This window comes from Trichoderma virens (assembly GCF_000170995.1).
Source record: "Trichoderma virens Gv29-8 chromosome Unknown TRIVIscaffold_47, whole genome shotgun sequence".
NCBI lineage: Eukaryota > Fungi > Ascomycota > Sordariomycetes > Hypocreales > Hypocreaceae > Trichoderma > Trichoderma virens.
Genome location: NW_014013702.1, coordinates 16,076 through 30,121, shown reverse-complemented (window position 1 = coordinate 30,121; position 14,046 = coordinate 16,076). Strand labels below are relative to the sequence as shown.

Genomic DNA, 14,046 nt, shown 5'->3' with positions numbered 1-14,046 from the left:
ATATATTTAATATATATAAAGTTTTAATAATAAAATTAATAAAAAAGAATATTATATTATAATTTAATTTGTATAATTATAATAAACTTATAAAATTAATAATATTAAATAAAAATTAATTTACTTAATTAATTAAAAAAAAATTATTAAATTATTAAAATAATTTAATATTAAAATATTTAAAAATTAAAATAATTTAATTTAATTAATTAATAATATAACTTTAGATTTATATTATTTATTTAAATAGTTTAAAAAATAAATTATTAATATAATAATGAAATTAAATTTAATCATTGTATTTACTAATTATATAATATAAAAGTTAAATTTATAGTAAAATAAAAAGTTTAATATTATAATAGTTAGTTTAATAAAAAGTTATACTTTAGCTTTTTATTTAAAATTTAAAATTAATTTATAGTTTAATTTAATTAGTAATAGTTAATTAAACTAAACTTTAAAAATTTAAAATATATTATTAATAAAAATATAAAAAATATAGTTATATATTAATATTTAAAATTAAATTTAAGATATATAAAAAAGCTTAAATAATAAAATTTAAATATAATATAAAAACTTTAAATTATAATTTAATAACTTAAGTAAAGTAAAACAATTAATTATTTATTAAATAATAAAAATATTAATAATTTTTAAAAAATAAATTATATATAGTAAAAAATTTAATATAATAATATAATATAAAAATAAAAAATCTTTATAATAAAAAACAATTTAATTATTAATTAAAAATTATAAATAACTAAAATAACTAAAAGTAATAAAAAACTATTTATAACTATAGTAAAAATAATAATTATTATAATAAAAGCTTATAATAAAAATATATTTAAAAAAAATAATTTAAATTATTTAAAAAAAAAAAATAAATTTATTCAGTTATTAATTAATAATTAATAATTAATAATTTAATAATATTTATTTTAATTTTAATTTTTTTAAATAGTTTATTTTTTATATTTAAAAGAAAACTATATAATATATTAATAAAATAATATTTATAATTAATTTAACTATTTTACTAATATAAACTTAAAATTTTAAAGTTTATTTTTTAAAAATAATTAACTTATATTAATTTATAAAACTTAGTTTATTATAATTATATAATATTAAAAGAAAATAACTAAGTTAAAAATTAATTATTTAATTAAACTTAAGTTAAAATTATATATTAATTTTTTTAATTATTTATATAAGTTAATTATTAAAATTTAATTAATATTAATATTATTAAAACTTTATAATTAATAAATATAAAATAATAATTATTTTAAACTTTTAATTAATATAAAAAATTATTATTATAATTAAAGTTTATTATATAAAGTTAAAAAGTTTAATTTTATTAATAAAAATATAATAAATTAATTAACTTAAATTTAATTTATAGTTTTTTAATATTAATAAATTATTAAAAAATTAATTAATTATTTTAAATATTTTTAAAAATTAATATAATATTTAAAATATTAAAAATAATAATTAAAAACAATTTAATTAAATTTAAAATATTTAATTAATTATAATAGTTTTAGTTAATTATTTAATTAATAAAAGTTAAGTTTTTAAAAATTTAATAATTATTATAAAAAGTTAAAAAGTAATTAAATTATTAAAATCTTAAAATAATAATATTAAAAGTTAAAATTTAAAAAACTAAAATATTAAGTTAATAACTATTAATTAAAAAAAATAAAAAGTAAATAAAAACTTAAATAATTAATTTATTAAAATTTAAAAAATAATAAATATAAAAAATATAATAAAATAAAAATTATAATATATTAAAGTATTTAATAAAATTAAATTTAATAAATTTAAATATATATATTATATATTTTTATTAAAATAATAAAATAATAATATAAAGTAAATAAAAAAATAATATTATAATATTATTATATTAAATTTTCTTTTTAATTTACTTTTAATTATAGTTAATTTAAGTTATTACTTAAGGTAAATAATTATTTTTTTATAATTTAACTTAATTAATATTTTATTAGTTTTTACTATAGTTACTAAATATAAAAAAAACTTTTCTTTAATTAATAATATATATTTATTTAAATAATATTAGTTAAATATAAATATTATAGCTGTTATTTAAATAGTTAAATTATAGCTAAAAGTAAAGTTATTAAAGGGATATAATAAGTTACTAAAAGAAATTAATAATAATATAGTTAAAACTATAAACTAAGTAATATTAACTAAGTTTATATACTATTTATTTACTTAAATCTATTTATATTTATATTATGTTTATATTTATTTATTTACATTCACTTTACTTATTAAGTGTTTATATTTATATACTTAAGGTCTTAGTAAATAAATATAGATAATTTCACCAGCCTAACCACTACATATTCAAGGCGTTCGTATTCTGCCTTGCTCTAATCTAAATACCCTGTTGCAATTATACATCGTTTCACCATCTGTTTAAAGTCTAGAAACCACTCATAACTGTCCTCATCATATCTTTGTAGCAGCCCGGCTGCTCTGCGATAGGCGGGTTGCACAGGCACTGGGAGCCTTCAATACCCCCTCGACTTACTCAAATGCCAATGGGGGTAGAAATGCACAAGCAAGAGGCCCTGTCTCTAATCTTCTAGCTGCTTCAGCGTATGGGAACATGGTGGGCCATGCGAAGCTGTAAAAGTCTTGCTGCAGGTAGTTTTATGTGGCTTTTGGAGTGCTTGTAGCTTGCTTGTCCTGCACTTCGCGCAGCACTTGCCGAGAAACCAAGCCTCGAACCGTCTTAAATACTACAGAAACATGTAAATACGCAGTTGCTCCAAGGCTCACAGACATTAAAGTTCTTTCAGTTGGCTTGTAATATAAACAATCTATTGGATAAAATATAACATAAAAAATCTATCTAAACTATTAGATAGCTATAATATCATAATAGAAAATAGCTTATGTACCCGCCGCTCAGAGAGTGGTGGGGGCCCACTCGGCCTCGTTGACTAGTCAACTCCCCATTTAGATGAACAGACTTCTTCGCGCAGAAGAATCAATCCGTAGGCCCCATTTACCGTGTTCAGGGAGCAGGCAGAGGGTTGGGGAGGCTGCGAATAGTTAGGGAGGAGAGCTGGTAGTGTGATGGATTCAAAAGGGATCCTTCCAGAGCACTGCGGCTCTACGCATGGTCCGAGAGAGGCAGCTCTTCAACGTCAGCCCCCACGGCAAGACCATCGAGAGCGGCCCACAAGTTTTCCTTGACCTGGGCGAGCACCGGGGGAGAAATCCGGGTTGTGTTGTACTCGATGCGGAGTGACCAGTCCTCCTCCGAGTGCTCCGTCCATTCGAACATGATGAGGAACTTGGAGCCAGAGGCATACATCGTCTCGCCCGATGCAGTGCAGTTGGGGATCTTGATGCTCTCGCTAGGCCCATTGCCCAAATGGAAGGTAACCATGACCTCGAAGACGGGGTGGCGCTCGGTGTCTCGACCGATGCCCAATATACGGAGCAGCTCAGGGAACGGGACCACGTGCGCAAGGGCTGCTTGGCTGGCCTTGCGTACCTGGCTCAGGAGCGCAGCAGTAGTTGTCTTGCCCCGGATCTTTCCAATGCGCACGGGAAGGCGGTCTAGAAGCAAGCCCATGGATTGCTGCTCAGGCACGGAGACTCGGCACGAGCAGGGCGCTCCGAGCACCAGGTCATCTTTCTGCGTGATGCGGCGGAGGGCCAGGGCAACCGCGGCGAGAGCAAGATGGTGCCGGGTAACAGACTGGCTTTGTGCCATGCGCCCGAGACTCTTAGCCAAGGCTGGGGGAACCTGGACAGTCTCGGATTGCCCTACGTATCGAGAGGCGGTAGAGGGCTTACCCAGGGGAACTTGATGCTGGGCTCCCTTCATGTAATCGACCCAGAACTGGCTATCTTCGGGGCTGGGCGGCTGCTCCCACCTCGGCAAGGAAATGTAGTCCTGGACCATGCTCATCGACGGTGCTTTCGCCGTGTTGTACGCTACCGATACGTCGTTGAAGAAATTCTCCAAGCTGTTGAGGTCCGCAATCATGTGGCTGACGACGAGGACAAACTTGTCGCCCCAGAGATGAATGCGAATCAACTCGTCTTCGCAAACCTTGAAGTTGTAGTTGATCTCCTGCTCCAGATCGAGTACGGCTTGCTCCCGAACCCGCGGCGGGGTGCTTCGCAGGGTCCTGCGAGCGCGGCCGCAGGACTCAACATAGTTGGACCTGTAAATCTCGTGCTCTGCTAGGACCTTGTTGAGCGCAGATACGAGAGCCTCTCGGGAGAAGTCCCCTTGGAGGTTCAGCACCAGGTTAATATTGAACATGCTCGCGGAAGTGGAAGCAGAAGATGCCACCTTATATTCGGACCATTGGTACTCCTCCACGGGGGACAGGGCATCGGCAGCCAGCTTTCGCGCCTTGGCCACGACTCGGTCGGTTCCAGACGCCTGTCGCGTCTTGACCAACTCGACGAGATCTTGGAGCGTATCGGCCTGTAGAACGTCTCGGAGGGTCAGGCGAATCTGGAACCGGGCTGAAAGTCGGGCAGACAGCAGCATTTGCAGGATCGAGTGTCCTCCGAGCTCCGTAAAGCGGTCCGACGCGCCGAGGGGCCTCTCATCTCTGATCTTGAGCAGATTCTTCCACTCTCGCCCGACGCCTTCTGCCACACTGCCTTCCATGGCCTCTTCCGGGGCGGAGGCCTCACTTGTCTCGGCACTGTCGAGCATGTCCTTGAGCGCAACCATGTCGATCTTCTTATTCTGCGTCAAGGGAAAGTTGTCCGTAGCCACAAATCTCTGAGGAACCCAGGACGGAGGCAGTTTGCCCAACAGCTCCTTCTTCATCTTGACTGTGTCGATGCATGCGGGCTTCACCACAGCAATAAGAGTGTCGTCCATGGCAAGAACGTTGACGAGGACGACCAGCGGGTCCACCGCATAAATGGTCTGTTCGACGCTGGGAAGCTCGATGCGGAAGCCACGGATCTTGACCTGGCGATCGAGTCGCCCGACGTAGAAGACGTTTCCGTCTCGAGTCCAGCGACAGAAATCACCAGTCCGGTACATCATCTCACCAGGAAACCACGGGTCCGGGAGATAGCGAAGCTTGGTCAGCTCCTCCGCGTTGAGGTAGCCCCGAGTGACCTGTACACCGGCGAGGTACAGCTCTCCAAGGGCCCCGACAGGCTGGTGGCGACTGTTCTTGTCGAGGATGTACATTCGGGCGGTGCGTATGGCGCGGCCAATGGTGATGTCCTGTCCGGGAACCAGTTTCGTAAAGGATACACAGATGGAACCCTAGCACATGGAAAATTAGTTCGACCTTGGAGCTCACTCGACTTTGCGTTGTGCCATGTGCCCATGTCAGCTGGATATACACATACCTCTGCCGGACCGTAGGCATTGTAGAATTCTCGTCCCGGAGCCCAGTGTTGGACTAGCCCAGGTGTAACAGGTTCTCCCGTCGCATATATCTGATCAAGCCAGTTAGTATAAGCACACTACTCACTGTACCATCCAAGGGGCTTTATTTGTAAAGGGCCTTACCGTCCGGAGAGCGGAGTAATCGTGGGGATCAAGAGCCGCCATCAGCGAAGGAGTGAGCGTTGCCGTGTCTACAGACTTCAAGTGCGCGTAAGGGTCGGTGGGGTCTCGGAGCACCAGCGTGGCGCCGTGAAGCAGCGCAGAGAAGATCTCGTTGGAACAGTAGTCGAAGGCAGGAGACATCATCTGGGCGATGCGTTTGCCGGGGCGGCTGAACATGGTAGCCTCCGGGTTGGACTGCAGCGACAGCAGGCCGCGATGGCTGATGGGCACACCCTTGGGGGCGCCCGTGGTGCCGGATGTGAAGACGATGAGAGCGTCAGTGGCTGGGTCGGCCTCAAAGCACACGCTCTCGGCAGGGGCTGCGTCCTGGATTGTCTCCGACACAATGAGCGTCTGGAGGTCGGGGAGCGGGTTTTCCGACACGTATTTGTCGCTGGGGAGCAACAATCCGACGGCTCCTGCAGCGGTGCATACCGCGGCTCTTCTCGCGAGTGGGTATTGGGGGTCCAGAGGACAGTACGGGCTCCCGGACTTAAGGATTCCCAGAATACCCACGATCCAGTTCAGTGAGCCGTCTGCGTGAATAGCAATGGGCTTCGCCGGGGGGAACAAGGAACGAATCTTGAGAGCAACCTTGCTGGCCAACGAGTCCAACTCGCGGTATGTGAGCGACTCGCCCACGCATTCGACGGCACGTAAATCAGCATGCTTCCTCAAAGACTTGGCGAAAGTCCCCTGCAGGGTTTGAGAAATGACCGAAGGCGAGGTGGGAGGGTTCCACTCGCGCATTATGAGAGTCTCCTCTGCCTCTGATATCGTGGGAGGGATGCTCGATGCCCGACCCCGAGACTTCACCATGACCTCCAGAACTCGTTGGAAGTACATCTCAATGTCTCGGGCGTAAGCCTTGCCATAGACCGCCGGGTCATATACCAGACGGAACAGCCCGCCCTCCTCTACCAAGAGGTTCAGGGGGAACGCCGTGTTTTCGAACGACTCGACGCCGAGCCTTGGGACAGTCAGGGGGTATTTCGGATAGTCATATTGCAAGGCCACCACGCTCGCGGGTCGATGATCTATTTGCTGTGGCGTGCTCCATGCGTACCCGGTGATTTCGGCGAGACCACGGAGCGTTTCGCGCAGCACCTCCCTGATTGTGATATCAGACTGGACTTTAACCACCAGGGGAAGAGTGTTTATCGTAGGGCCGATGGACGCTTGGGAAACCAATGGCGATTCCCTGCCAGAGACGACGGCACCGACGGTCACTGTGTCTTGATTGGTATATTTGGAAATCGTCATGGCCCAGGCAGTGTAGAGGACGGTTGCAAAGGTCACCTGGTTCTCGGAAGCAAACTTGCGGAGGTCATCAAAGGATACTGCGCTCGAGAAACGAATCTCGCCGGCCACATCGGCACAGTCAACTCGAGGTCGCGGGAGACCCAGATTTTCGATGAAAGGGGCGTCGCGCAGATACGTGGACCAGAACTCCTTGGCCACCGAGTCACGCTTCTCCTGCATCTCAACCAATCTCCGAGCCACAACCATGAAAGATTCCGCTTCGTGGTTTACAGACGCCTCGGCGGCGGCAGCCTCCACCTTGGCGAGGATGGCGGCCATTGCATATCCGTCGATAAGAGAATGGTGCGCTGTCCACACGATTGTTGCTTCTGCGCGGTGCGCGTTCTCTCCCTCAGGCACAAATCGAAGAACATCGAGTCGTGTCCCAAGTCCGACGCAGAGCGAAGCACTGTCTGAGGCCTGCTTATACGCCGAATAGTCTGTGAAGGTGACCCGCGTGGGAAGAGTCAACGGCGCCACTTCGATGTGCTGTGTGCCACCCGACTCTCCTTCTAGGAGGAACTTGGTCCTAAAGATGGGTTCAGATCTCCAGACCTTGTGCCAAGCCTCCTCTATGGTGTCTGCATGCTGGATGTCATAGCGGATGCAAATCCTGTTCGTATTCTTGCCATTCACCGCCAAGGTTGGCCCCGCCAGCTCGAGTTGCAGAGGCGTCATGGGAGCGCACACAGGAACAGGACCATCGATAATGCCGTTCTCCAACTCTTCATCCTCATCGGCTCCTGATGCGCGATCGTTTGGCTGAGAAGTGGCGGCAGCGGCGCTTATGCTCCTACATATGTCATCGAGACTATGCGCGCTGTACACCTCCTGGACAGTAACGCTGTAGCCCCTCTTCTGGCACAGTGACACAAACATGAGAACGTCCAGGGACGAGGCACCGTGAGAGAATATGTTCGAAGAGGGCTCCAAGGCGACGTTTCCTAGACCCAGCGTCCGCCTGGCGCAGTCCTTCACCGCGAACCAGACCTCGCTTCCCGGCGCATCTGATTCAGTGGTTGTCTCTTCCAACTTCATATCGTCTCCGTCTTCTAACATCTGGAGCACGCCTCGAGGGTCTACCTTGCCGTTTGCCGTCATCGGAAGGGTCTGGACGGCCATGATTCGGTCAGGTACCATGAAGGAGGAGAGCGTCTTGAGCATCAGCCGACGTAGGCTGTCTGTATCAACAGTTTCGGGGCAGACCAGGGCAATAACCTTCTTTCGAAACTGCGCAACATGGATGCTCTGTATCCCAAATCCCATAGATGACATAGGCGTCTCGATATCCGCGTCGAGGTTCACGAGGAAGCCGCGGTTTTTCACAACCCTGTCTTTCCGCCCACGGAACTCGATGACAAGATCCCCGCGGCTGTCTTTCGTCCACATGCCGTAGTCGCCGGTTCTGTACATCCTCCGCCCGTTTCTATTTATGAACGCCTTGTTCGTCTTTTCCTCATCTTCAAAGTAGCCGTGTGTAACTCCTGGTCCACTGATTACAATCTCGCCCTCCTGGCCGCTCTCTCGGAGCTCTCTCATTTCTGAATCAAGGAGATATACGGGGGCGTTGGGCATGGCCTTTCCAATGATGGCATTGCTCTCTTGTCGCTTGTCGCCCGAGGACTCAATGACGTGCATCAGGGAGGCGCATGTGGTCTCCGTAGGGCCGTATGCATTTAATATCCTCCTCCCGCTGAAGCACCAAGCATCTATAAGCTCCTGTGGTATTGTCTCACCACCGAGTAGTATTGTGTGAACATCAGGGTACTGACACTCTTTCAAGGTCGGCGGTGGTAATGTTGCCAGAATCGATGGTGTGCAGGCTATTATTGAGCACGACTGTGCCTTAGTTATTAAATCAATCTTGGAAGCGGGGACGATAGTGCCAGCTCCGTAAAGGATGGAAAAGAGCATTCCAGTTGAGGCTATAAACGAGACAATGTTAGAAAGTTGATTAACCAGTGATAAAAAGCAGAGATTAAGACGCGTGTGCCAGGAACTCACCATCAAAAGCAACTGATAAAATGTGCAAGACCCGGTCCTCATGGCGTACGTCCATGTTAAAGGGGGAAGTCATGGCGTAGTTGGCAATCGCTCCATGGGGTATCATCACACCCTTCGGTCTTCCTGTAGAACCGCTGGTGAAAATGATGCATGCGAGACTGGATGAGTCAAGAGTTGGTTGTTCGAAACCTTCGTCAGCATGTTTGAGACCATTGAGGCTCCGCAAATGAACGGTGCGATAGCCTCCATGCTCAAACCTGTCCGGCGTAGTGTTGACTAACACACTGCCCTTCACGATGTTTAGGACAGACTGGATCCTCTCCTCGGACCATGTGCCCCTATCCATGGGCACATAGCATGCACCTGCAATCAGGATGCCCAACAGGGCGACAATATTTCGAGTGCCATGAGTTGTGAGTAAGGGTACGCGATCTCCTCGAGTCACGCCAATTTCCTGAAGCTGACGCGCGAATCCAAATGAGAGACTTTGGAGCTCTGAGTAGGTAATGACCCCTTCATCATGGTCAACGGCAACATTATCGCCGTACAAATCTGCAGAGTTGCGGAGGATATCGCTCAACGTTTTCAGTTGAAAATGCATTCTCGTTAAAATAAATGTGTGTTTTGTTATTAGGTAGAGAATGTCCGCAATATGTCGCAAGAGTGGCGTGATCTAGTTATTGAATCATCAAAACCTGGATAGATATGAGGCTTTGAATGGTACGAGCCATCCCGATCGCCACGCCACGCCACGCCACGCGCGAGTGTTTCGTCTCGGACCTGAAAAGCGTCGGCATCCGGATCTAGGATGGTCGGTTGCCGGCTCAAGGATTCCCGGCTCAAGGATCCCCGGCTCAAGGATCCCCGGCTGCCGGGGCGTCATCAACGAGGGTCTCAAGGCAAAGAGGATCCCCGTGTAACTTCGTATAGGGGCCCTTGGGTTCCTGTTCTGCTCCTACGTTGTGACGATCAGACCTAATCAACTTCAGGCTCACTGATTAGTTACATTGTATATTCGTTATGGAGAGGGACGGATCCAACGTGATGGTGCTGCTCTTGCTGTTGCTGCCATCAGCCCTGGTCTTTTACGTTGTATGCGTCGATAATGCGTCGGGATCACTTCTCTCTCGGTTTGGAAACGTGCGTGCTCCTCTTAGGAAATCAGACAATGAGGAAACAGCCAACTGACTTAGCAGATAGTTTATCCTGCAACGATCGGCTCGTCCATGTACCTTTCAAAAAGGTGGCCGGCCAGTCCCCGTACTCAACTTTGAATGGCCCAATGGCCAGGGGACGCAGAAGTTTTTCGAGGGCCGTGCTTCTTCAATAAGATGGCGGAAAGAAAAGGGATACATATACCAAATATGGGCAGGCTTCAAGCCAGAAATGTGAGCGCGCCGCTCTTTGGAAAAAGGGCCACCAGCCATGGATGGGACTTGATGTTAATTGGCATGTCGCACAGAGTACTTACTAGCCCCGACAACCTACGAGATTTCTTTCACGACTCGGACAAGCATCGAAAGGCACCTAATAACAACAGCGGTTGGCTTATCGGCGAGGTGTTGGGCTCTTGTCTCGGTCTGGTGAGCGGCAGCCGCTGGGTCAACATGCGAATTCCTTGGGAGCATCCATTCTCTCTCCCACAGGCCAAGTCGTACGTCGGTCTCATGAGAGCGTCAGCTCGCGAGTTCGTTCAAAATCTAGAAAATCAAGCAGGGGGTTCCTCCGCCACGTTTGAAATCCAGGCCACCCAGGCGCTGAAGATGTTTCCATTCTTCCTAGTCGCGAGCATCTTGTTTGGCAAGCTGTCCGCAGCCCAAAAAGAAACCCTTACCAAGCTCGCTCCACTACGAGAGGAACTATGGAGGGAAGGCATCCATGGAGGACAGAACAGGACTCTCCTAGCAAAGTACTTCCGAACTCGAGGCGCGCGCTTGCTCGAGGAGTTCAAGACCAGATGGAGAGATTTTATCGAGAACGCATACGAGGAATCTATCGCCAAAGGCAAGAATGGGCACATTGAGCAACTGTTGAAGGAGGCGAGGGAAGGGAAGAATCTGACCGTGGAAGAAGTTAGTCACCAACCCCTCTCGCTCTGGTCTTGTAAGAGATATGTTACTGATAGTGGATACTTCAAGTGCATGCAAACTGTGGACGAGAGCCTTTACGCCAATCTTGATGTCACAACGAGCGCTGTCACCTGGAGCCACGTACTTTTGGCCCAGCACCCAGCTATCCAGGACGAGGTTCGGGCGGAAGTTCGGGAACATATGCAGTTGCCCACGGAGGAATGGGAGAAGTACATCAACAGATCCGACACACTCCTGGCCTACAGCGTCCTTGAGGCATCTCGACTTCGGCCAATTCTTGGTAACTCACCCTCGAAGCTTCCATTTATTGTTCTCTATCGCGTAATTCCTAGCTAATCACGTCGTGCGTCAATGTTAGCCTTCTCAAATCCGGAATCCGCGCCAACTGACAAGGTAGTCGGGGACGTTGTTATTCCGCGAAACGTAAGTCCGCCGCTGTTTCTGTACCAGCATGTCGCGTTTGAATCAGGATTTTTATGCTGATGCCATATAAAAGACGGATGTCATCGTCGACACTCACGCCATTAATGTTGCCCATCCATTCTGGGTCAACGGGACCGAGTACAATCCTCACCGCTTTGAAGGCATGCAACCTCGTCAGGTAAGCTCGACTTCCCAACCATCTCTACAAAGTTTCCTCGCTCACCCCAGACGTGGCAGTATCGCTATCACTTCTTTAGATTCGGGTTTGGCCCTCGAAAATGCTTGGGCCAGCATATTGCGGATAGAATGGTACGGGCACTACTCGCCGAAATGCTCAGCCGATATCGCCTCTCCATCAAGGAGTCCGTGGACAAGGACAAGGACTTTCAGCTCCAAGACCAAAGCTGGGTGCTTTTGCCGGAAGTTATGATGACTTGTGACCGTGTATGATCTGGTTTATGGGAGTTCTACGGCTACGGGAACGTGTTCATGAACATTGGAAATGATCTCATTTTTGGGGTTCAGCAGGGTAGTTGGGCTAGAACGCAGTAGCGACAATCCTGGTAGGAAGTCATGTACCTAGTCAGCTGAAAACATTCGTAGACAACATTTGACAGGAGAGAATGCATGGTACATTCTTGTGAGACTTGGGATCAAATGTCCAAAGGTCACCAAACTACTGGTGCTGGGCTAGTTGCTCTGCAGTTAGTACCAGACATAGGTCCTACCAGGGGTGTGGGGACACATAGGGGCACACCGAAAACTACGGGATCCCCGATTGTATAAGTGAAGCTCTGGACGCAGACTACGTTAGGAATCGTTAATAGCGCTGAGATAACTACAGTACGGCGACTTGGGCTCGTTGAGAGGTTTAAAGTAATAGTAATATTTACTATTAATTAAAATTTAATTTAGTTTATTAAAAATTAAATTATTATAAACTTAAAACTAATCTTGAATTTATATTACGTGAAAAAGAATATATAGAATTTAATTAAAATATAAAAATAATAAGTATTATAATTTATAATAAATAAAGTAAAAGTTAAAATTAAATTAATATTGAATAATTATTTATATATTATATTAATAAAAAGTTTAAAAATTAATAAATAATAATAATATATAATAAAGTTTAAAGTAAATAATATAAAATTTATAAAAGTATTTTAAAAAAATAATAATAATATAAAATAATAATTAAAAAGAAATAAAAATAAAATATAAATATATAGTTATATAATATATAAAAAAATAATTTAATTTTTATAATAAAATTTAAAATATATTTAAATATTATTTTAATATTTATTATTTAAAATTATATACTTTATTAAAATATAATGTTTTTTAAAATATTTATTATCAATAATAATATTAAGTTAATTATAATAATTTAAATATTATTATTTATAATTTAATATAATAATTATAATATTATTTATTATATTTCAGATTAAATATAAAATATATTTTAATGTTTTTTATATTTTAAAATAAGTTATAAAATAAATTTATAAATTTATAAATTAAAAATTTTATATTTATTATAAAAAATAATAATTTATATAAATTATTAATATTTATTAATATTTTTAATACTTATTAATATTTTTAATATTTATTAATATTTTTAATATATAAATATAATAAAGTTTTTTTATATTTATAATAAAGTTTTTATTAAAGTTTTTTATAAATTATTATAAAAAATAATATAAATTAAAATTATTAATATTAATAAAGTTTTTTAATTTATTAATTTAATTAATATTTTTTTTTAAATTATTATAATAATTATATTAATAATTTAAGTTTTTAATTATTTATAAATTTAAATTTAATATAAAGTATTAATATAATTAACTTAATTAAATTAAATATTTTTTAAAACTTTTTATATTAAACTTATACAAAAGTTAATATTTTAATTATTATTATTAATTATTATAAAATTAATAAATTTAAAATAAAAAGTTTTAATTTAATTTATAAAATTTATATTAAATAATTTATAATTTTAAATTATAATTATATAAAATATTATTAAAAAATTAATATAATAAAATATTTATAAAATACTTTAATAAAATATTATATTATTATAATTACATTTAAATAATATTATATAAAAAATTTTAAAATATTTTAAAATATATAAATTTTTAAGAATTTTAATTATTTAATAATAATATTATATATATATTATTATATTTTATTATACTATAATATTAATAAAGTAAAAAATTAAGTTAGTTATTATAAATATAATAATTATTATACTATTATTAAAAATATAAGTTAACTTATATAATTAAAAAAGTTTTATTTAAGTTTTTTTTATATTTTTTTTTATTTTATAATTAATTTAACTTTTTAAACTTAAGTATATTAATATATTATTATTTATTTAATTAACTATTATTAATAATATTTTATTATAGAAAGTAAATATTTAAAATAATTTTTAAAAAGTTTTTACTTTATTAATTTAAAATAAATGAAATTAAAATTTAAAATAAATGAAATTAAAATTTAAAATAAATGAAATTAAAATTTAAAATAAATGAAATTAAAATTTAAAATAAATGAAATTAAAATTTAAAATAAATTAATTTA

The 14,046-nt window shown here is 39.5% G+C and overlaps 2 protein-coding genes across 2 annotated transcripts; one reads left to right on the top strand and one right to left on the bottom strand.

Annotated features, from left to right (window-relative positions):
• Window positions 1-2,863: 2,863 nt before the first annotated feature.
• Window positions 2,864-9,515, bottom strand: TRIVIDRAFT_78708 (putative non-ribosomal peptide synthetase GliP; the record flags this gene model as incomplete). Its single annotated transcript, XM_014100723.1, has 4 exons — window positions 2,864-5,320; window positions 5,407-5,496; window positions 5,570-8,835; window positions 8,915-9,515. The coding sequence occupies 4 exons, from the start codon at window positions 9,513-9,515 to the stop codon at window positions 3,179-3,181; spliced, it is 6,099 nt and encodes a 2,032-aa protein (XP_013956198.1).
• Window positions 9,516-9,884: 369 nt separating this feature from the next.
• Window positions 9,885-12,040, top strand: TRIVIDRAFT_216161 (uncharacterized protein; the record flags this gene model as incomplete). The annotated part of the gene is made up of 7 exons (XM_014100722.1): window positions 9,885-10,054; window positions 10,115-10,302; window positions 10,377-10,986; window positions 11,053-11,284; window positions 11,363-11,427; window positions 11,501-11,605; window positions 11,662-12,040. The coding sequence occupies 7 exons, from the start codon at window positions 9,935-9,937 to the stop codon at window positions 11,875-11,877; spliced, it is 1,536 nt and encodes a 511-aa protein (XP_013956197.1).
• Window positions 12,041-14,046: the final 2,006 nt, after the last annotated feature.